The sequence below is a fragment of the Amblyomma mixtum genome, chromosome 4 (genome assembly GCF_055824585.1).
Source record: "Amblyomma mixtum isolate Tamu chromosome 4, ASM5582458v1, whole genome shotgun sequence".
Classification (NCBI taxonomy): domain Eukaryota; kingdom Metazoa; phylum Arthropoda; class Arachnida; order Ixodida; family Ixodidae; genus Amblyomma; species Amblyomma mixtum.
The window spans coordinates 111,124,305-111,144,948 of NC_143015.1; the positions used below are offsets into that span (position 1 = coordinate 111,124,305).

Consider the following 20,644-nt stretch of genomic DNA (forward strand, 5'->3'; position numbering starts at 1 on the left):
GAAGAAAAATTCTCTCGAGATAATCACAAAGCAAAATGCCGTGTGAAGAAGCAACAACCACTTGACATTGGGGAACAAGCCCTCTACATCATCATTCGTAAATTCTGAAATGGATTAAAACCAAAATTTAGGTGTGAGCTTGGTCTAGTTGGTTCAGGAACTTGATAAAAGAACAACGCAAGAAACGAAGACAGATAGAGAAGGACGCATTGGTGCGTGTCCACTTCCACCCGTGCTTGTTTCTGATGCTGTTGATCAAAGTCTGAATTTCAACCGCCGATACACGGGTACAATGGCAGGTGCAATTCAGTGACGCCAGCAGTGCAGGAAAGAGGAGTGCTGGCTACCTTTCACAGCGGTGGCGGGTGCTAGCACGGCCTTTGCGGCCACCACGGGTGTTGTAGCACCCGCAGTCGAGGCCGGGCTAGCCACCACGGTGGCCAGTCCCGGGATGCTCACTGTCGCTGCCTGGAGCCGCACACCAGTTGTGCCAGCCGCGGCAGTGCCCGTTGTCGCTTGCACCAGGGGCCGCCCCGCTGGCAACACTGCAATCGCCAGAGGAAGCACCATCACCCTTCTGTGCCTGCCATGAGTACCGTATTTACTCGCATAATAGGCGCACCCCTAGTTTGGGCGCGAAAAATCAGATTTTTTTTATTTCCGCGCATAAAAGGCGCACCCCGAACTTGGCACTGTGATCAATACTGTATTTACACGATTGCAAGCCGACACCTCGCCACCCCCCGCTCCCCAATCTTTATTTTAACAAAGTTTTCGCTGAACTGACTACTAGTCCTCACTAGTGCTGCTGCGGACCCACAGCATGTACAACGACATCGCGTAGAACAGCCGCACACAGTTTTCAGGGATGCTCACTTTAAACGTCTGTTTGGAAAGCTTCATCTCCAGCCGGAAACGTTCCCGACTTAGGCCCGCAAAAACCTCTGCGCTTGGAGTGCGTACGAAAATTTAGGGACGCCTCAGTCGCAACTGCCGCACTTCTCGGTCACGTAGTATTTTCCGACCTGTCGCACGCGCTAGCTGTGTTCGAGAGCAAACTCCCAGCCGTGTAGCTGTTAAGGTGCTTGGCCGTCGAGCTAAAACAGCAACGCTCCGCGGCAAAGCCATAAACCACGATGAACTATCGCGCTACCACAGATCCCGGCACTTGACAGCAACAAAAAAAAAAAAAAAATAGCTGGAGATGCTGATGGCGATATGGATAGCGAAAGCTCACCGCGAAGGAAAACGTTGATGATGATGATAAGCTGCGGCAAAGCCATAAACCACGATGAACTATCGCGCTACTGCAGAACCCGGCACTTGACAGCAACAAAAAAAACTAAACAAAAAAAAAACGAGCTGGAGATGCTGATGGCGATATAGATAGCGAAAGCTCGCGGCGAAGGAAAACGTTGATGATGATGATAAGCTCTACCTCGGGCGCCCTCTGTGGGTGGCGTCTGGAAGCTCCTGTGCGCGTGTGTGGCCTCCACGATCAAGCGCCCGTTGCGCGCAGCCGGAGCAGATCGCAGAGGCCTCGGCGCGTGCATTCCAAAGGCTATTCCCGCGTGGGTCGTGGAAAGTTTAGGTGCGACCCTTACACGGATCTTTTTTTTTAAAAATATTTTCTTCGGGAAAACGGGGTGCGGCCCGTACACGAGTGCGTTTACGCGGTGTGTTCAATTTTGAGAGTCAAAAAATTTCCGGAAATTTTACCCCGCGTAATAGGCGCACCCCGAACTTTGAGCCGGATTTTCTGGAAAAAAAGTGCGCCTATTATGCGAGTAAATACGGTAGTTCTCAAACAACTACAAATTACTCGAGCCTTCAGGCACTTTGATTTAGCGCACAGGCACCTGTTCCTGTGTTGAGCATCATAGTCGGCCTCGGCGTAACTGAGCGCAGAGGAGGAAAGACAAGGATAGTAGAGAGAGAGGGAACGGTGGTAGTGTGAAGCGCCATCTGCTGGCTGATCACTACACCGATAAAGTATGCATCGCTCCCCAGAGGTGGCACCACTTTGAGGTGGTCGGCAACTATGGAGCCTGCGCCGAGTGCCACAGGCTCTCTCAGACTGTGGCGATAGTGAAGGGAGTGTGAAGAGGAAAGTGGAGAAGGAAAGAGCAGCGGGCAGCGTGAAGAGTAGAGAACACTAGCATGCTGGTCGTTCGCCCAAGGCATGGCTCATCGGCGCTAGAATGATGTGCGTGCTGCCCAAGTCGAAACCCAGAGCTGCCTCTGTTCCCAACTGCATGTTCGCTATGCGGTCGCGTACGCTTCGAATACTGCAGTAGCTGCGCTCAAAAATTGCATTACCGAGAAGCGTAATAATGATTGGCTAATTTTTTTTTCCAGGAGGATTTGGAATCATAAGGCACACATCACCTACGGTGCTTTTTCGAATACAAGTACTATGAGCTACTGTATTCTATGTGACTGGAAACGTGTGCACAAAGATGACAGTGAGTTAAACAAACAAGAGAAAGCTTGAGTTGTGCTTATTACACTATAGCTAGGTGCCATTATGGGAGAGAGTCAGGAAGCTACAAATATGATGGAGGGCTTATAATGTAGCAATGTAATTTGCTACAGATACAAAATAACGGTGATTGAAATACTAATGCACTTTTCAACACCCACTTGAGTTCATTACTGAGATTCATCAGTATACAATGCAGCACCTATAAATGAGATCAATGCCTACACAGAAGTTAACCAAATGGCATTTACTCCCAGAAAGGCAAAACTGTAAATGTCTTGGCTCGAGGCTGATGCAAACTTTGGAGACATGCAATTATAGTGAATGCTCATTAGTTCGAACTCGCTCAAATCAAACATCTGGTTTATTTGAACAGGCGCCTTGGTCTTTCAACATCGTTATTAACCCTTTCAGGGTTTTTGCCATATATGTACGGTGGCAGTTTTCAGTCCCGCAAGGGACGTTGCCGTACGGGAACGGTTTCAACCCTCGGTTTGAAATTTTGCGCCATAATGATGGTGGATGCTCGGTGCTGCCACCTCCTAGGACTTACAAAAAGCGTTTAGAATTTGGTTGTGCTACCTTCTCGCGGAGATAAACAAAACTGATATCTAGCTGCAGCCTGCCGCGCAGTCTGTGGCAATGCCCTTTCGTGGTTTCGGTTTTGCAGTGTGATCACAATGGAGGCGCGTGAAACTTGATTTTTACCTTTATCGCAGGGGCCGTGGAAGTTGGAGCCATCTTAATTGGCGCCGCTCTTGGCTTGTTTATCACCCACGCTCACGTGGTATTCCCGCTCTTCTTGTTTACTGAGTTTCCTTCGAGTTCTTCAGATGCACAGCAAAGCGGTGATACGGCCGAACGCACAGCCGCTTCTCTTGACACCGACAGCGATGACTCTTGCGACTCTGATTTCGTACATTTTGTGCATTCAAAATCTCCACTAAAGCATTTGACCATCTCTGGGAAAGTTTAAAAAAAAAAAAAAAATTCAACCCTCAGAGGGTTAAAAAGGCTGCTGTTTATTCAAACAAATTCTCGGTACCCTTAAAGTTTGAATTACTGAGAGCCGACTGTACTCCACCAGATGACCTTTGCATACGTGCAACTTAGCCGGCAGTGGAGTTCTAAAGCAGCCTGCCTCTGTACGAGAGCAAAAGTGGGTTGAAGGCAGGCACTGACCTTTGACCTGCGTCTGCAGCAACTGCTGGGGCACAGCAGTGGTCAGCTGGGGCCTGATCTGAATGAGCTTGGGCGCCAATGCTGCCTGGGTTGTGGTGACCACCGCAGCTGAGCTGACGGGCAGCGCAGTCGACAGCACCACAGTGGGCTGCACCTGCGGTGCAAGGGAGCCAACTTTCAGCGCGGAACAAAACAATTGAGGGCTGCTTTGCAGAGCTACACAGCTTGGTGCCTACACTGCAAATGCTACGGTGTGGGTTACGGCACTGACCTTATGAGGGATAATAATGGAGTGAAGCTGCACACTTTCACTGAAGCTAACACAAACAAACACTGCACAAATTAGATAGAATGAAGAGGCACGAAACAAAACTGGTTGATGACCATGTGTATTTGGCCTGGTTGACCAGAATCCACCATAATTTAAATACCCCTAAAAGTAGAAACGCAGGAAAAGCTCAATAATTTGAATTCGGTTAATTCAAAATCCAAGCTAATTCAAAAAATTTCTGCAGACCCATAATTTCTAAGTAAATTTCAGCGGATAATTTGAAGCAGCTCGCTGCCCCAGCCCAGTTAATTCGAAGATCTGGGGTGCTATGCGGGAATGCCTGATCCTGATTTTGCTGTGAACCTGGTGAAACCCTGCCCCATCGGACCTACAAGCCGACACCACAGAACAATGCCGGTGCTTGATAGGTGAAGCATCCCGGCTCCCCGCACTCCCAGCACAAAAACTGGCCAACGATACTGCACGCGGGCTGTAGAGAAGTGCGCCTGATGATGAGAGGATGCGCTTCATAGCAATGCAGCAGAGGATACCGGTTTGAATATATCAGAGATATTTAGTATAGCTCAATTCATGGACAAGTTCCTCAAGGCACCAGCCGCGCAGGTGCAGATGGGTCACCGCAGAAGCAGATTACAGCAGTGTATCCACCTGTGCTACATCTCTCTACATTTAACATAGCCCACACCACTACTAATTACAGTACCGTCATTGTGTATACACAGACTGCCCTGAGGGCGCCAGATGACTGCCAGCTGCGGGCACACCTACCGCATTAGTACCATCTCTGCAAAAGCAGTGGTGGCCGTGCTATGCTAAAACTCTCTAATGTCACTTGCTTTCACTGGCCTGCACCGATTCTTTCGGTGTTGTGCTGTGGCTAGACATCTCTGATTACTTCGCATAATCGTGAAGTTCGTCCAGGAAAGGCACCGCGTTCCCTACACAAAATATTTTGCCTGGGTCCAACTTTTTCAAATATTTTTACAGCCCAATGACTCCGAATTAACGAGGTTTTACTGTACAAAAGAACGCCAGCACTTGTGTGGGCACAATTAACGGTCAGAAGACTCGCGCGCACACTCACAACACTGCACCCATAAGGAACAAGGCAGCACTGAGTAAGGTACCAAAATACAATAAGCCGGCATGCATCCTGATCTGCCGTAGCTTCTGCACATGAAGCTGCTTCCCAACTCTCAGCCAACCTCCTCGGCATCTAACCTTGATCTGTTGCGACGGCTGTGAAACAATCTGAACTGTGCCGGCTGGTGCCACAGAAACGGCCGCCTGGGCCGCTGGCGCTGCAACCACCGCAGGTGTCGCTGCTGCAGCGGTGGCTGCCACGGCCGTGGCAGCAGCCGGAGCTGTAGCCACTGCTGTTGCCACGCCCGTGGCCGGAGCGATGGAGATGGCCGGACGAATCGTGGTGATCTGGATGGTCTGCGGTTGCGTCGTATTCGCCACTGTGCCGGCCGCCGCCGTGGTGACTGCCGGCGCTGCTTGCACGGGCAACGTCAGCAGCTGCAGGCGACCGTCTGGCAACCGGATGAGTTGCTGACCTATGAGCAAGGTTGAGGTTGCAGCACGGTCAAGAGGGCAAGAAAGGCAAACGTACCTGCCTACACCGTGGCTCAAACTTGAGCCATTTCTACTCTGATGACACAACACCAAGGTCCATGTTGCTTTAGAACGCCAACCACAGCACTGTGGAAGGCAGCAATGATAGCTCTCAAGTACTACACATAGTTGGCCTAAAAGAAAACCTGACCCCAGCTGCTGTAAACTGCAAAACTTGGAAGTCCTGTATTGATGACAACTTCAGACAATCATGTTACAAACAAATGTATTGTTTTCACGCAATGCGTCATTTTCTACACACTGTTTATCAGCTGACTAAAAGATTCTCTTCATCGCTATACCGCGTGTTGCACAAATAAACGCATGCCGTAGAATGCTTCTCCAAGCTAAACAGGCGCATTGTTTCAGCTCAAATATAGCACAGAAATGGCATTTGGTCGGCAGAATTGTTTCATGCTACATTTGTTTGGGTTACTTGCATCTGTGGTGACGGCGAAGGTAATCACGCCATTCTGTCCGCGATCGCGCTGGTGGCGCCACCGTGAAGATTCGGCAAGGGCGGGGGGGTCGGGTTGTTTTGAAAGAATTTAGGATGCTTTTTCAGCTCCTTTATCGGTGATCAAAATGAACGTAGTTTGGCCAAAACTCTACTAAATTTCAATTCTTTGGTGAAGGAGAGCGTTCAAACATCCTGCAAACATCCCCCCCATCTGCCGAATCCCCACGACTGACGAATGAGATGGCACCACCGGTGCGACTGCTGACAGAACGCGTGATTACCTTTGTCGTCGCTTCCAACAATGTGAATATGCGACTTTTTTTGATTGATTCAGGCAAGTAACCCAAACAAGTGTAGCATGAAACAATTCTGCCGACCAAATGCCATTTCTGTGCTAAATTTTAGCTCAAACAAACCACCCGTTTAGCTGAGAGAAGCATTCTATTGCGCGCCTTTATTTCCGCAACACGCAGTATTACCTGTGGTCTGGCGGACTTTGAAGTAATGAGGACCTACGAAACGTCTCCATTCACTCAGACGACGAGGTGAGGCTCACCTGGCATGAGTCCTCGCACTTGAAGCTGTCCATTGGGGCCCTGGATGATCTGAATCTGGGCCCGCACGGGCGCGGCCGCACCCGTTGGATTCCCCAGGGGGCGTATCACCGCGTTGGCGCCACCGGCAGCCCCTGGCACCACTCCCCTCACCGCGATCACCGCCGGCCGGGTCTGGCCCGCGCCCACGGGGGCCCGCACCACGATCTGCTGGGGCCCGCCGGCTGTGGTCTTGGGCATCAGCGTCGGCGTGTTGGCGCTGATGGGGAGTTTGCCGTCCGCGCTGTTGGCAGCACCCGCGGGACGCGTGGTGAAGATGCGGCGCACCGCCCGGCCCGCACCGGGGTTGCCGGGTGTGGCCGCCACCAGGCTGGTGAGCGTGGTGCCCTTGATCGGGCTCCCAGCCGACACCAGGGCCACCTGGGGTGGGAGTAAGAAGGCCCCGGGATCACAATAAAGGACCTTTGCAACATTTTCCTGTGTTCAGTCAAGTGACTGACATTTCTATATACTGTGATTTCTTTTCTGCACCCTCCCCAATAAGAGATAATCGCAGTTACAGGGTATACACGTCTGGCCAGAATGAGATGACGATGCTAGACCATCCAAACTGAATGACAGGTGCCCTTTCAATAGCGCAATAATGAGATGCAAAAGTACCACTCTGGTATCTAGCCTACACTGAATTTTATTCGCACGTCGGCGAACAGTAGAAGCTATGGGGCACTAGAAAAAACAAGAATTATCTGAAAGGTCGAATTATCAAATGTCCCATAAAACTGCTAAGAACGTTACAAACCCCAAGTTAAGCATGCAGACAGATACTGAAAGGCAAATATCAAAACAAAAGTGCAAACACAACATGCTCTGCCCCCCCCACCTTGGTGAGCGTCTGGTTGGCGGCAGCCTGTGGTGTGGACACTGTGACGGTGATGGTCTTGGTTCCGGGCACGCTGGCCTTGGTGGTGCCCCCCCCTCCCCCTTCCTGCAGCCTCTTCTGCTGCATGGCCAGCCGCTGCTGCTTCAGCTGGGCCTCCATCTGGGCCCGGATCTTGTCCGCACTCTGCTGCGCCTGCACCTGGGCCAGCTTCTCACGCACCGCCAGCTGCTGCTTCTCAATCCTGCACCACCATCACCAGACGACACTCACCAACACCCCAGGCCAAAGGGCATAACATGAAGTTTATACTGTTACCAAGAAGACAAAGAAGCGGGCAGTGGTGCCAGACTCTGCACTCGCACCCGGCCTGCAGCCGTTAAATCGTATTTAAGGGGGGACACTGGTCTTAAAGCTATTTTCTTTGTTTTTTGACAGATTTTAATGAGAATGCACAGACTTGCTTAATTTTTTATGCTGATTTCAAATATGCATTTCTTTTTACTTTAGGCCAATTAGATTTCCAGATAATTAACAATTAATGTCCATTGTTTGAGGCCCAAATGACAAAATAATGGCTTCATCAAAAATTGATTGCAAGGCATGGTTAGATAGCCAGAAGAGTGAATTGTGAAATGTTGAGAGCAGTTTTTTGATATGTCAATTATTAATCTTTTTACAGCCTTCTGAACTTCATCATACAAAATGTGTGTACCACTTAACAGTAAATTAATCAAAACAATTAATTTTTAAGGTTAAAATGAAGAAATCTGCTCCCAACATTTCACACAGCATACATTAGGCTTTCCATTGCAAAAAAAATTTCAGTTCTATGTGACCTGGTTGCTGAGATAAAGGCCGCAAGACTGCTAGTAGTCGACAATATGCATTTTGAGAAAAGTGCAAAAAACAAGCAAGAGACAGTTTAATAAATATTGGCAGGTGCAGTGAGATTTTTACAACAGGAAATGGCTAGTAGCCTCCAGGGATGTAGTCCTTCTGCTTCCTACTGTCCAGGTGCCGCTTCCTGAGGACTCCTTGAACATTCTCAGCAATGGAATGTTTTCGAGCACATTTTTGCTCTCGGCGCTGGTCCTTCTCGGCCATTCTTTTTGTGCCCCTTGCGTTCGTATTGAGGCCTAGCTCCTTTAATATCGCTGCAGACGTTTTTTCGCTGCCTGCATTAAACCGCATCACTGCCTCTGCCACGGCAGCTTCAACAGTAAACTTTGATGCGTGGCGCTCCTTGGGTGCCAAGGCCCATATTAGGGAATGAAGGCTCTCGTTACTGTTTTGGGTTTTACCCCTATGGCACCGCTCCAACAGCTTCCTTTCCGACAGCCGCTCATAAACAGGGAGCAGAGCTTTAGAAACATGAGGTGGGATATTGTAGCGGTGCTTTGGAGCAGGTTCCCCTCGGGCTGCTGCCGCATTGTGTCGGCACCAAGAGTCCAGTCCCAATGGGCAGAGGCTGTGGTTTGGTACCTCATCAGTAGAGGTAATGTGATGGTAGGTGGCCATCACAGCCTTCTGAGTTGCTTCCACATCTCCATTATGAGATTTCAAAGCCCAGGCATAATAGGAACTTAGTTTTGTGATCAGGTTGCCTGTCAATTTCCCCTTGCCTCCAAGGTTCTCGGTACCTTTGTGCTTAGACAACAAAGTACGCAGGGCTGTTCCCATACGTTTCTGTACGTGGTTGATACAGTCTTCCTTCTGCACTTTGATGTATCCATACACATCAGCCTCTTGCACTGCTAGAAAGGCCCGACTGTCACCATCTGAAAGCATTGTCGTATAGCGAAGCCCATACTTCTCCAAAGACCTTTCAAAAAGTATAACAGCTGCCTCAACCTCCATCTCTCCAGCCTTTTTTTCGGTGTTTTTTTGGCATAGGTGCCCAGCCCTCCAGGACTGGTAAGATGGGTCATCTTCTTTCGGACCTCGCTCGCAGCCGGCACAGAAGTTGCACAACACAACGTAATCAAGCACGAGTCCTGTAAAAAGTTCGATGACGGTGCCCACACCTATGTGGGATGTGTGGCCGCGTGTCATCCAAGTACCGTCGTATGACACTGCGATATTGCCGGCGTTTCCAAAGTCGAGTTCATTATAAAGTTGTCGAACTGACCGCGCACTCTCTTCTGTCACTTCTTTGGCCGCACGGGCTGCTGCAGGCGTCAACTTTTTCTTCACGTAGCCTTGCCACGTTTTAGTGTGAAGACCGCGATGGGATATGTTGAGTGACGAGAAAATGTCATTCAGAGCTGTCTGCTGGTTCCCAGTGCTCTGCATTGCACGCGCAGCGAGCACATTCACGACGAAAGGATTGGCTTTCTGACTGCCACATACCCGCGGCGAACTCCATGTAGACGATGTGTCCCCGCAGTTTGCGCACTGAAGAAGAAGTTTAACGGCGAGGCCGTATTCCCGCTCACCTTTTGCGAAGCTAACGTCGTCGCCGCCGCACGTTTTACACTTCACTTGTTGCATCGCACTGTTGAGCGATTCGAGGCAAACGATCGTGAAGCTTGCCTCGTCGCGCGGACAGTCCGCCGAGCTGTCGTCGCGGAAACAAGCAGACTTCCTCTTCGTCGCTGGAGTTGAGGCGAGTTCCTGGAGTTTTTTTTTAGTTTTCATATTCCTTTCAAGCAAATCTGACGGCTCGAGCATCACTGTATCGCGGCGGATGCGGGCGCTGCCGCTAGCGGCTTCCCGTGCTTCGGAGCGACTTAGGCCTAGCTGCGCAGCCTCGCCGACTCGATCGCTCGGCGCAGGAGTCTCGTCACTGTCGGCGCGCACAGTTGGAGCATGGCGCCTCTTGAAGTTATCGATGAGCGACTTCTTCCTTTTCTTGGCACCAAATTTTTGCTTTGAATGCACCTTGCGAGCGGAACCAGGCATCGTAGCGCGTTTCGTGTACTGCACGGTCAGGCACAAAAGACGCGTCTCCCCGCGGCTCGGGCGCGCCGAGCAGACGCTGCCAGCCAGCTCCGCCAATCGGATAACGACCAGGTGTCACGTGCGCCGCGACAGCCAATAGGATTTCGAGTGCCACCTTTTTTTTTTTGGTATTTTCTCGCCAACCAACGGGCGAAAAGAAGCAGCACTGGCGGGAAATTGAAGGCAAAAGGCGGCTCTTTCAAATGCAACCAAGATGTCTACGGTGCCGCGCATGGAACGGACGCTACGCATCGCGGAAAACTGCCGTTTCGGCGCAGATTTCAGCTCAGATTATGGCGACACGGATTATATAAATTGGTATTATGACCAAAATACTGGACTTAGAGGTGAGAAATTTAACAGATAGGTAGATAGATAGCTGCTGATTTCGAAAATAACATTTTCAGAAAACCGATTTTTTCGGCATTTTTCGGCCCGAAAGACCCGTGTCCCCCCTTAAAGGGACACTGAGGAGAGCACTGTTAATATTTTTTTTATAGTAAAATCCGATAGTACGGCATGTCATGGCCTTGTTGCCACTTGGCCGGCAGCGAAAGATGCCTTTATTTCTAAGAAATTTGGATTCGAAGTTGAAAAAGTTTTTCCCGCCGCTCTGATTCAAACTTGGGATTCTCCTATGACGACACAGGACTAAGTGACGCGAAACATGACGTGCGCATGACGTACCGCAGACTCCGTGATTTCTGGCGGCCAGCAGTGCGGCCTAGCAGCAGGCGAAAAGAAAGCTACCGCCGGCCGCAAGTTGAAGGCATCTATCGGCTATTGCGGCCGTCGCTACAGTCGCTTCGATTACGTTTGCACTGGCGTTTTGCCAGCGTTACGATGGATCTCGTTCTCGAAGTCGTCAATGAAGTTCTTGCAAATAGACACCTTTAGCATACCGTGTACCTTGTTACCGCTAGCGGAATACCGGGAGCCAGCCTACCGCCGGAAAACAGGCGCTGATTGGTCCCGATGCTTCAGGAGCGCGCGTAGCTGCCGGGCACGTGGCGCCATCTGGCGACGTCAAGGACATTTGCGCATGCATTGGCTGCGCCTCAGGGATTTGTGGCTTCTCGCGTCCTAGAGTTGCTAGAACCATTGGTTCTAGCAACACTGCTTTGTCCTATGGCGTCATCACGCTTGTACTTGCGAGTTTGGCCTGTGGCGGCGATACCTGTATTTTGGTTCTTGCTCTTTTCTACGTTACAAGAGCTTTGTTGTCAGTATGAGTGGCGTTTTTGTAATCAGGAGCTAGTAGTCTGTCGATACAAGCCAACTTCAATTTCTCCTCAGTGTCCCTTTAACCTGTCATCATGTCATCCTGTTCTTTGGCTTTCCACCTCGTATCAATATGGCATGCTTTACTGCCCCGAAGCGAAACATGGGCATTCAGAGACAACGTACTGAAAGGCTCTGTATTGAATCTGGCCATCTGGCTACCGCGCCCATTGAGCATCGTTAGCCCGCTAACGATGATTTCATGCCACAATTTCAGAACCTTCTGCGTTGCTAATGACCACACTGCCGATGTAGTTTGTAGGCCAGGAAACAAAGTTTTGTTTCCGATGTAGTTTCTTTTGTCCCGCGAGGGGGCACTTTCTAACGTGCTGCGAAGAAATGAAGACGTGGACCTGCGCTCATTGCCCGCCATGTTGCCCGCAGATGACGCCTTTGCTGCTCGACTTCGGAGCCTTCCGCGTTGCTTACAGGCACGATGCGCATCTGGCTTGTAGCCGGTGAACGGAAGTTTTGTTTCCGATATAGTTTTTTTTGCCCGTACAAAACGGCATTTTTTGAACGCACTCCGAAGATGCGGTACCATCAAAGTCACTTGGAAGCCTCCGCATGCGCGGCACACGCTCTAGGACATAGCAAATCTCAGGACTCCGTTTCGTCTGCGAGTGATTTAATCGACGTCCTGTGCAACAATGAGCCTGAAAATGTTGCAAGGTGCTGAAGATGATTTAGTTTTCACATGGTTGATGATGGAAACCAGCTTGAAACACAGGCGGCCGCGCTCTGATGGACAACTATAGGGTTTCCGGTTATTGTTTTGTAGCAACAATACTATTCAAGATAGAAATAATTTTTTTTTGCAGGGAGTGGCCAATAGTGTAATAAACATTTTGCATATTTTAGAAAATTTTTAACATTTTTTCTTTTTAAATACAAGCATGTTTTTGCAAGTTTTGTTGAATTTTTTTCTAAAATCTCGTTTTTAGCAAATAAAATTTTTTGTTGCAACATGCAATTTGTTGTTTAAACATATATTAATAGAAAGCACCTCTATTCAGCTTCGTTTTTGGGTATTGCATTCAATATTGAATGCAATAGTTTTTACAGAAAAGAAATGTACTGAAACCTTCAGAAAATGGTCATTGTCCCCATGGTAGGGAAAGAGTTAAAGGTGCACTAAAGAGGATTCTAAGCTCGTCTTTTAACTACGGGAACTCGATCTACACGCTCTGAGCATTCTTAGAAACTTCGAATCAAGCGTCTTCGAATTGGGAGCCATCACGGCCAGTCCACGTTTTTTATCCTTCTTAATTCGATCGAAGTTTAAGTTACTTGCTCAACGCAACTAGTATAACACACCACGACCGGAGTGAACTTAAGAGCGAGAAAGCAAAGAACAAAATCCATTCCTCTGAAAGAAGATCACTGTTGATGGCAAGAGCCATCTGGGAATGTGTGCAACTCACTTTTCTCCGAACTGCCGAATCTCCCACAGTTCCAGGTCTTCCTCGGCCACCCACACCTCGGTGACCGTGGGTCCCTTGTGCTGGGGCGACTCGGGTCGTCGGCGCTCTCTCAGACCTGTCCTCTGGGGGGTCACTTTCTCTGCACGACATTGAAATGACAACTTCGTTCCATGTCACCCATTCCATCACATCCTGTGAGTGGCAAGTGAGAACAGTAAGACCGTGAAAATAATCGAACGCCACAAATTTAAACGACAAGTGTCTGAAAAGTTGGACCCGCAAGCTGAACACCTAGCACTAGGTTCTCTTGAACCTTTTACAGTGGAACCTCGATTATACGACGTTCAGGGGACCGCGCGAAACCGTCGTATAATCCGGGTGTCGTATAATCGAAAATCAAGCGTGATATCTTTTAACGTCTGAACTTCATCGTCATCTTTTTTTTTTTTTTTTTCGGAGCACAAATGCAGCACATTTTTGCCGGCAGAGGGCTAGTCTTCAACAAACAAGATAAAATGGCTGTTGAGGCTGCCGTGAGCAGCGGGGCAGCGGCTCGCCCGGTTTTCTTGATGGGTGGAAAGATTAAGGCGCACCGGTTATCGACTGGCTAAAGTGTGCCTGTATTCACTCGATTCTAAGCACCCCCTTTTTTTTCACGATCGCGATGCCCAAAGTGAGAGGGGGTGCTTAGATTCGAAAAATCTAAACTGACCCCCCTTCCCCCCCCCCCCTTCCCCCCCCCCCTTCCCCCCCCCCCCTTCCCCCCCTCGGGCTCCTCTTTTCGCGGCGAAATCTCGATGAAACGGGCGCGAGAAAAAATTTAGGAAACATTCAAAAGAAAAATAGCTGCAGACAGTTCTGTGCCGCCATCTGTCTTGTAGTGTGGGAACGCAACAACACAAAAAGCGCCGTGGACGCCGCTGTCCTCGCTTCGCGCTCGCCCGCTTATCTGCTTTTTCATCAGCGTCCGCTCCGGCCGACGCATTTGTTGCTGCCACGACTTGACGCGGGTCTTATCTTTTCTCTTTATCTTTCCTCTGATCTTTTAACTGTCCTCTATCTGCACTTGGCAGCGGTGGTGGCTAGGCAGGCCCGTGCAATTTCCTTTTCATCCTTCTCTGTCACAACAACAACGCGCAGGCCGCGCCTCCTCGGGACTCCGACTGCACAGGCTCGACGAAAAAGAGAGCAAGTGCACTTGGCGGCCTCGGCAACGCTCTCTTCCGCGCAAAAAAGGGGATGCTTAGATTCGCATGCAAAGTTTTTTTTTTTCAGAAATTTTTTCCCGAAGATAGGGGGGGGGGGGGGGGGTGCTTAGAATCGCGAAAATACGGTACATCCCGGCCTGCGTTTGCTGACGACCTTTTTTGATGGATGGTACGAGCCAAACCAAACGTCGTACGAAGCGGGGTCCTTCTAAAATTTGCGTCGTATAACCGAGGTTTTTAATGCATTGTCTCTATGGGGGTTTTGCCGGGACGGCACAAATTCGTCGTAAAATGCGGGTCGTCGCATGACCGGGGGACGTATAATCGAGGTTCCACTGTATAAGCATACAGCCAAACAACTGTATGTGGCTGGTGCTGATCCAACCGTTCGCTGCACAGCGCTGCACATGCAAAAAAAGGCATGAACACTGATGTACATTTCCACTGAGAGTAGCCTGTGCAGGTAAATGGTCCATCTTGGTTGACAAGGGCTGGGCCACATGGAATGACTGAGGAGGATAGTTCCGAGCAGCACTCGCAGACATTGTTTATTACTCCTAGTAGAAAGCCTGATTCTTGGACTTCACGGATTTGCCCACAATAATGTCACCAGTGCACTTTATCATGGCCACAATGCATGATCACTCCGTTTACACGCACTACTCAAGCACGCCAGTTCTGCCACGTGCACTGGTCAAGACGATAGAGCTGGTAGTGTTAGAGTATAAGTTCTGGCTAGTTGGTGACCTTGCACACAGATTAGCAGCAAGAAAGCAGAACTAAATCCTCCTGGGCCCACGCAGCCCCACTCCCAAATCTCTCTCCCCAGCAGGACAAACAAGCAAGCGGCTTGCATATCGTACCACGGGGTTTGGAGGGCAGGTCGATGGGCACTGTGATGCGGCGCACGAGGTACTCAGAGCGCAGTCCAAAGGGGCCAATGTCCCGCCTCTTGAGCAGCTCGGTGGTCTGCACATCGCTCTCCGTCGTCAGGGTGTTGGTGCCCCCCGGTGGGGGCTTGGCCTGCAGGTCGTCCCACCGCAGGCTGGCCCACAGGACACGCAACTGCAGCGCCACCTGCAACAACAAAGAGGGAAGAGTGTCCCAGTGTGAGAGGAAGGCCCACACTGTCAGGCTGACCACTTTGGCCATGGTTAGTACTGAAAAAAATGCTAGAGATCACTGCAGCAACCCGCATTGGGAGAACGCGGAAGCATTGACGCCTCCTCAGCACTCGTCGCGTCTCTTTGCCTTTCGTTGATACTCTTTGCCCCTCTTTGCTCTTATTTAACATCGCATTGGCCTTCATTACCACATTAATTAGCTATCTGTCATTAACTGCTATCGATTAATCATCGTCATTGATAACGGTTATGGATTGCAACCACTTTGTATTACACTTTTTCTTAATTATTCACCTTAATTAATCATATTCACTCTGCCTGCAACAGATGAGGGCTCATAGGTGCCTGCTCCAGTGGGTGGTCTGAGGTTCACCCACTGGAGAGGCACCTTTTGGGCCCGCACGGTACTCCATGCAGGCCCCAAGAGAGAGAGCACTCCGCTGCAGACTAAGTTGGTCTGATAATGAGACCAATGGACCCCACAAACCTGATCAATCCTGATCAACCAGTGGAACGTGTATTTACCACTGCGGATAAAGAAAAGTTGCTCCAGGTTGACCAATGAAATCTGCTACTAGTAAGCCAGCAACAACACGCAAGCAAGCGACAACAGAAGCCCAGCCCTGCACATACCTGGTGGATGGTGGTGAGCATCTGATTCCGATACCGCCAGGAAGTCTTGAAGCAGGGTCGTGGGCTGACTCCATACGGCCAGCTCTGAGGATTTATCTTGGCCGTGTAGCTGCAAGTCAAGAGGTGCAAATTGCATTCTGCGAGTGTGATCATGACGACTTTGGGAATTAATTACTTCTGCAAGTTAATTCCGTATACTATAATGTTTACACTCACGTACATGGCTCCACTACAGCGCTCAAGAGCAAACCGTGTGGTCCCAGGACTTCTGGCCAAGATTGCACATAACCCATCACACATCATTCACTGACACTATTTTATGTGACATTTTATGCAAAACTTACTGTAGCGAGACATTTCTAGACACATGTCACACGGACTCGCCAAATGGTAGGAGTGTAATAGCAGCAAGAATCGTTCAATGCGAAGTCCTCTGGAGTAGTTAGCCGATTGCAGCTAAAACAAACTAGATTACATGCCTGTGGCAACACACTTGGATGGAAGAGTGAAATTTCTACCCACAACTCTCAGTGTCGTGCGGGTGCTGACTTCTAAATTTTTTTTTTTGCAGCCTTTTAAAACCCCTTTTTAGAGGAACTTTGGGCTGGGTTATGCCAAGTGCTTCGGAGGTGCGTGTTTTTTGCATCTGCTACTCTGCTACGACCTTCCTTACTTTTCTTCGTGTGCTTGAAGTGCAAGACAATTACCTTATTTACTCGCGTAATAGGCGCACTCGCATAATAGGCGCACCCCTAGTTAGGGCGCGAAAAATCAGTTTTTTTTATTTCCGCGCATAATAGGCGCACCCCGAACTTGGCACTGTGATCAATACTGTATTTACACGATTGCAAGCCAATGCCTCGCCACCCCCCGCTTCCCAATCTTTATTTTAACAAAGTTTTTGCTGAACTGACTACTAGTCCCTACTAGTGCTGCTGCCGTCGCAGCTGCTGCGGACCCACAGCACGTACAACGACATCGCGTAGAACAGCCGCACACAGTTTTCAGGGATGCTCACTTTAAACGTCTGTTTGGAAAGCTTCATCTCCAGCCGGAAATGTTCCCGACTTAGGCCTGCGAAAACCTCGGCGCTTGGAGTCGCGTACAAAAATTTAGGGACGCCGCAGTCGCAACTGCCGCACTTCTCGGCCACGTCATATTTTCCGACCTGCCGCACGCTTGCCGCGTTCGAGAGCAAACTCCCAGCCGTGTAGCTGTTAAGGTGCTTGCCCGTCGAGGTAAAACATCAACGCTCCGCGGCAAAGCCATCAACCACGATAACTATCGCGCTACCGCAAATCCCGGCACTTGACAGCAACAACAACAACAAAAAAAACGAGCTGGAGATGCTGATGGCGATATAGATAGCGAAAGCTCGCAGCGGAGGAAAAAGATGATGATGATGATGAGCTTGGCCTTGGGCGGCGTCTGGAAGCTCCTGTGCGCGTGTGTGGCCTCCGCGACCAAGCGCCCGTTGCGCGCAGCCGGAGCCGATCGCGGAGGCCTCGGCGCGTGCATTCCGAAAGTTTCGATGCGGCCCTTACACGACCTTTTTTTTTTAAAACATTTTCTTCGCGAAAACGGGGTTCAATTTTGCGAGTCGAAAAATTTCCGGAAATTTTACCCCGCGTAATAGGCGCACCCCGAACTTTGAGCCGGATTTTCTGGAAAAAAAGTGCGCCTATTATGCGAGTAAATACGGTATAGTTTAGCAGGAAATCTGGAGACCTGCATTTTCAAACGAAACAAAACCGGCCGTGCGCATTTTTAAAATGCACTCCCTTGAGTTACAGAGGCAGGAGAGCTCACTTGATAACTGTACAAAAACCTAAGCGACCGTCAGCTTCTGGATATCACCCGCAGGAAGAAAAAGTACAAAAATATAGCAAAACTGAAGAAGGGATTTAAAAGAGGCTCGCTGCAGCAAATCACCACTGCATTGCTACAAATGAAAATTGGTCGACAATTATGCTAGTGTGCAATGCGAATTCCGAGCGCAGCTGCTGCGGTATCTGAACTGCAGGCGATCATATACGGAACACGCAGTGCTGAATGGAAGCGGCTCTGGGTTCTGGCTTGGGCAGCGTGCACAGAGATCTGTCGCCGTTGAGTCTCGCTCCGCGCTGCCTGGCGCCATCTCTGAGCGAGTGCCGGCTAAAACTGACACTCCTCGCAACGCGGTCGCTACAAACGTTGCCATTCACGTCATCAGTGAGCGGATGATGCTGCACGCTTCTCAGGTGCTGTGGGTCGCCGCAGCATAACCTGCCTTCACTCTACTGCGGTGCCCTTCTCCTCCACGCGCTCGGTTACGCTGATGGTGAGGCACGCTGCCCAACCCGAGAACGGGCATGTAAGAGCTCTACACTAAAAAGAAGGAAGGGGGCACAACCTAGAAGTGAAAGTACACAGCAGCACCCACCTGAAGCCCGTGGCTTCCCGAAGGGAGCCCCTCCGCGCCATCTTGCGCAGCTCGTGCTGAGGCAGGACCATGATGCTGCGCTGCTTGCTGGCAAACGTCTGGAAGCGGCAGAACGGCGGCAGCGTGCCCTTGTTCTTCTTCACCTTTTTGGTCACCTTGGTGATCTTGCCCAGGTACACCTTGTTGCTCGTCGTCGTCGTCACCATGGTGCTCACGGCCTTGCCGTCACCCACAGACGTAGTTGTCGAAGTCCTCGACGCCGTCGCTGCAGCCGCCAAGGCGGCCCCCGCCACCTTCGTCACCGTTGAACCGCTGGTGGCGGATGCGACGACCGTTGCGGCCACCGCCGCTTTTGTCAACGTGGTTGCCGTGGTTGTCGTTGAGGAAGGCTCGGCTTTGGTGGTTGGGTCTTCGGGTTCAGATTTGACCTCAGCAGTCACTGCAACTGCACTGGTCTGCTGGGTTGCAGAAGGCAACTCTGCTGCTGCTGACGACGCTTCACTGGAGGTTTCCGCAGTTAGATTTTTCTTGTCAATGTTATTACTCACAGGTGGTGCAGCTTTCTCACTTACATGCGCACCCTGTACAACTTCTTCCTTCTCTGCATCTGCACACTTTTCACTGTCCTCCACCACTGGCGACGCTGACGACCCTTCTCCACCAGCTGTACACAGGTCGTTTCTCGGAGGAACAGTCGTCTTGTCTTCAACGGAAGCAGGTGGCTTCTCATCTGTAACACTGACCATTTCCTCGTCAACAGATGCCGTCTGGTCTTCTTCGACAGACATAGCGGACTCTTCGACCGACGCGGGTGCCTCATCCCCACCGACAACCTCCTCTGCGGCAGGCTCCGAGAGCACAGTCTCCTCCGCGGCAGTCTCAACGGGCAGATGCTCGGACTCGTCTGTCTCGACCACCTCCTCGGCTGCGACTGTGGTCATCTCGACGTCATTGCACGGCTCGGGAACCTCGGGCAGCTCTTCTGGCTCGCGCTTCACCACAGTGCTAGTCGTGCTGGTGGTCGTGACAGTGGTTCGGGACACTGTGGTCGTGGTGGTGGTCATGGTCTCCTGGACCACCGTCTGCTTAACCTGCAGGACATGCAAGCCCTGTGGTCAGCGCACACATACACAGCATAGAGTTACATCGTGCTTTATTTTTACACTTTTCTTTTCACAAAATATTTCTATGCGCCAAAGTGACACATGGTCAACAACATGGTCAACTCGCGCCTATTATGCGAGTAAATACGGTAAATCAACATTTCTCAAAATAACAGTGGTTTTGGGTCACATATTTTCGCAGATATGGCAGCAGAAAGTTAGATGGGCGGATGAGGTTAAGAGGTCTGCGGGGATATGATGGCGGCAACTGGCAAAGGACAGGGTTAATTGGAGAGACATGGGAGAGGCCTTTGCCCTGCAGTGGGCGCAGTCAGGCTGTTGATGATGATGATGGTCCCCCTTATATTTCTTAAAAAATATATCAATGAGGGTACACTGTGCACTGAAAATTTCAAAAGAGAGCATTTCAGTTCTAACACGTGCCCATCCTCTCCTCACCTCATCTGCCTGGACAGCCGGCTTCAGGAGGCTCTGCATTTTGACGACTGGCGTGACTTCCTGCTTGACCTCTGGCTTGGCTTCCCCATTGGCCATGGCATGATCGGCGCCCAGTGCAGTGGACGAAGTCCGTCCGCTGTTGTGGTTGGCCACCACCACCTTGGCCAGCACCTTGGAGGCACAGCAGGTGGCCGAGTAGCAGCCACTCGTGCCCGGTGTTGCTGGGTTCCGGCGGCATACGGGGGAGTAGCAATGCCTCGCCTTCTCTGCAATGTCCACAGCCTGGGAAGAAGGAGGTGGGAAGCAGAACTAACCACTATGTAACCATTTTTACTAGGTACCTAATAAAATGCTATTATGCATTACACATCAGCAAATGATAACCACACAACGCCCAAGCTTGTCTTTTTGCAGGTGACAGACTAATTTTTGCGCTTCTCCAATGCCAATTACAACTACTGCGACCACCACCACAGCTGCTGTTTGTGACAGTCTCAGTACTTCAAATTTTATATCTTCGTACCTCGCATTTTTTTTTTTCAAACTGTCTTCCAGATGTAGTGTTTGTCAAAAGTAACCACGC

At 50.3% G+C, this 20,644-nt stretch overlaps 2 protein-coding genes across 3 annotated transcripts in view; both read right to left on the reverse strand.

Moving 5' to 3' along the window:
- Positions 1 to 20,644, reverse strand: part of E(bx) (nucleosome-remodeling factor subunit NURF301 E(bx)) — a 52,570-nt gene that overhangs the window by 13,194 nt on the left and 18,732 nt on the right. For both annotated transcript variants that reach the window (XM_089587578.1, XM_089587577.1), the window contains exons 13-22: positions 20,062 to 20,343; positions 18,500 to 19,590; positions 16,078 to 16,186; positions 15,184 to 15,397; positions 13,113 to 13,251; positions 7,468 to 7,708; positions 6,590 to 7,007; positions 5,178 to 5,515; positions 3,665 to 3,818; positions 348 to 545 (exon numbers count right to left, since the gene is read on the reverse strand). In XM_089587578.1, coding sequence (XP_089443704.1) covers positions 348 to 545; positions 3,665 to 3,818; positions 5,178 to 5,515; positions 6,590 to 7,007; positions 7,468 to 7,708; positions 13,113 to 13,251; positions 15,184 to 15,397; positions 16,078 to 16,186; positions 18,500 to 19,590; positions 20,062 to 20,343 — 3,184 coding nt within the window. The remainder of the gene's footprint in view (positions 1 to 347; positions 546 to 3,664; positions 3,819 to 5,177; positions 5,516 to 6,589; positions 7,008 to 7,467; positions 7,709 to 13,112; positions 13,252 to 15,183; positions 15,398 to 16,077; positions 16,187 to 18,499; positions 19,591 to 20,061; positions 20,344 to 20,644) is intronic.
- LOC149347878 (uncharacterized) lies at positions 7,762 to 12,467 on the reverse strand. The gene has a single exon (XM_089587579.1). The coding sequence runs from the start codon at positions 10,366 to 10,368 to the stop codon at positions 8,437 to 8,439; it is 1,932 nt and encodes a 643-aa protein (XP_089443705.1). The 5' UTR covers positions 10,369 to 12,467; the 3' UTR covers positions 7,762 to 8,436.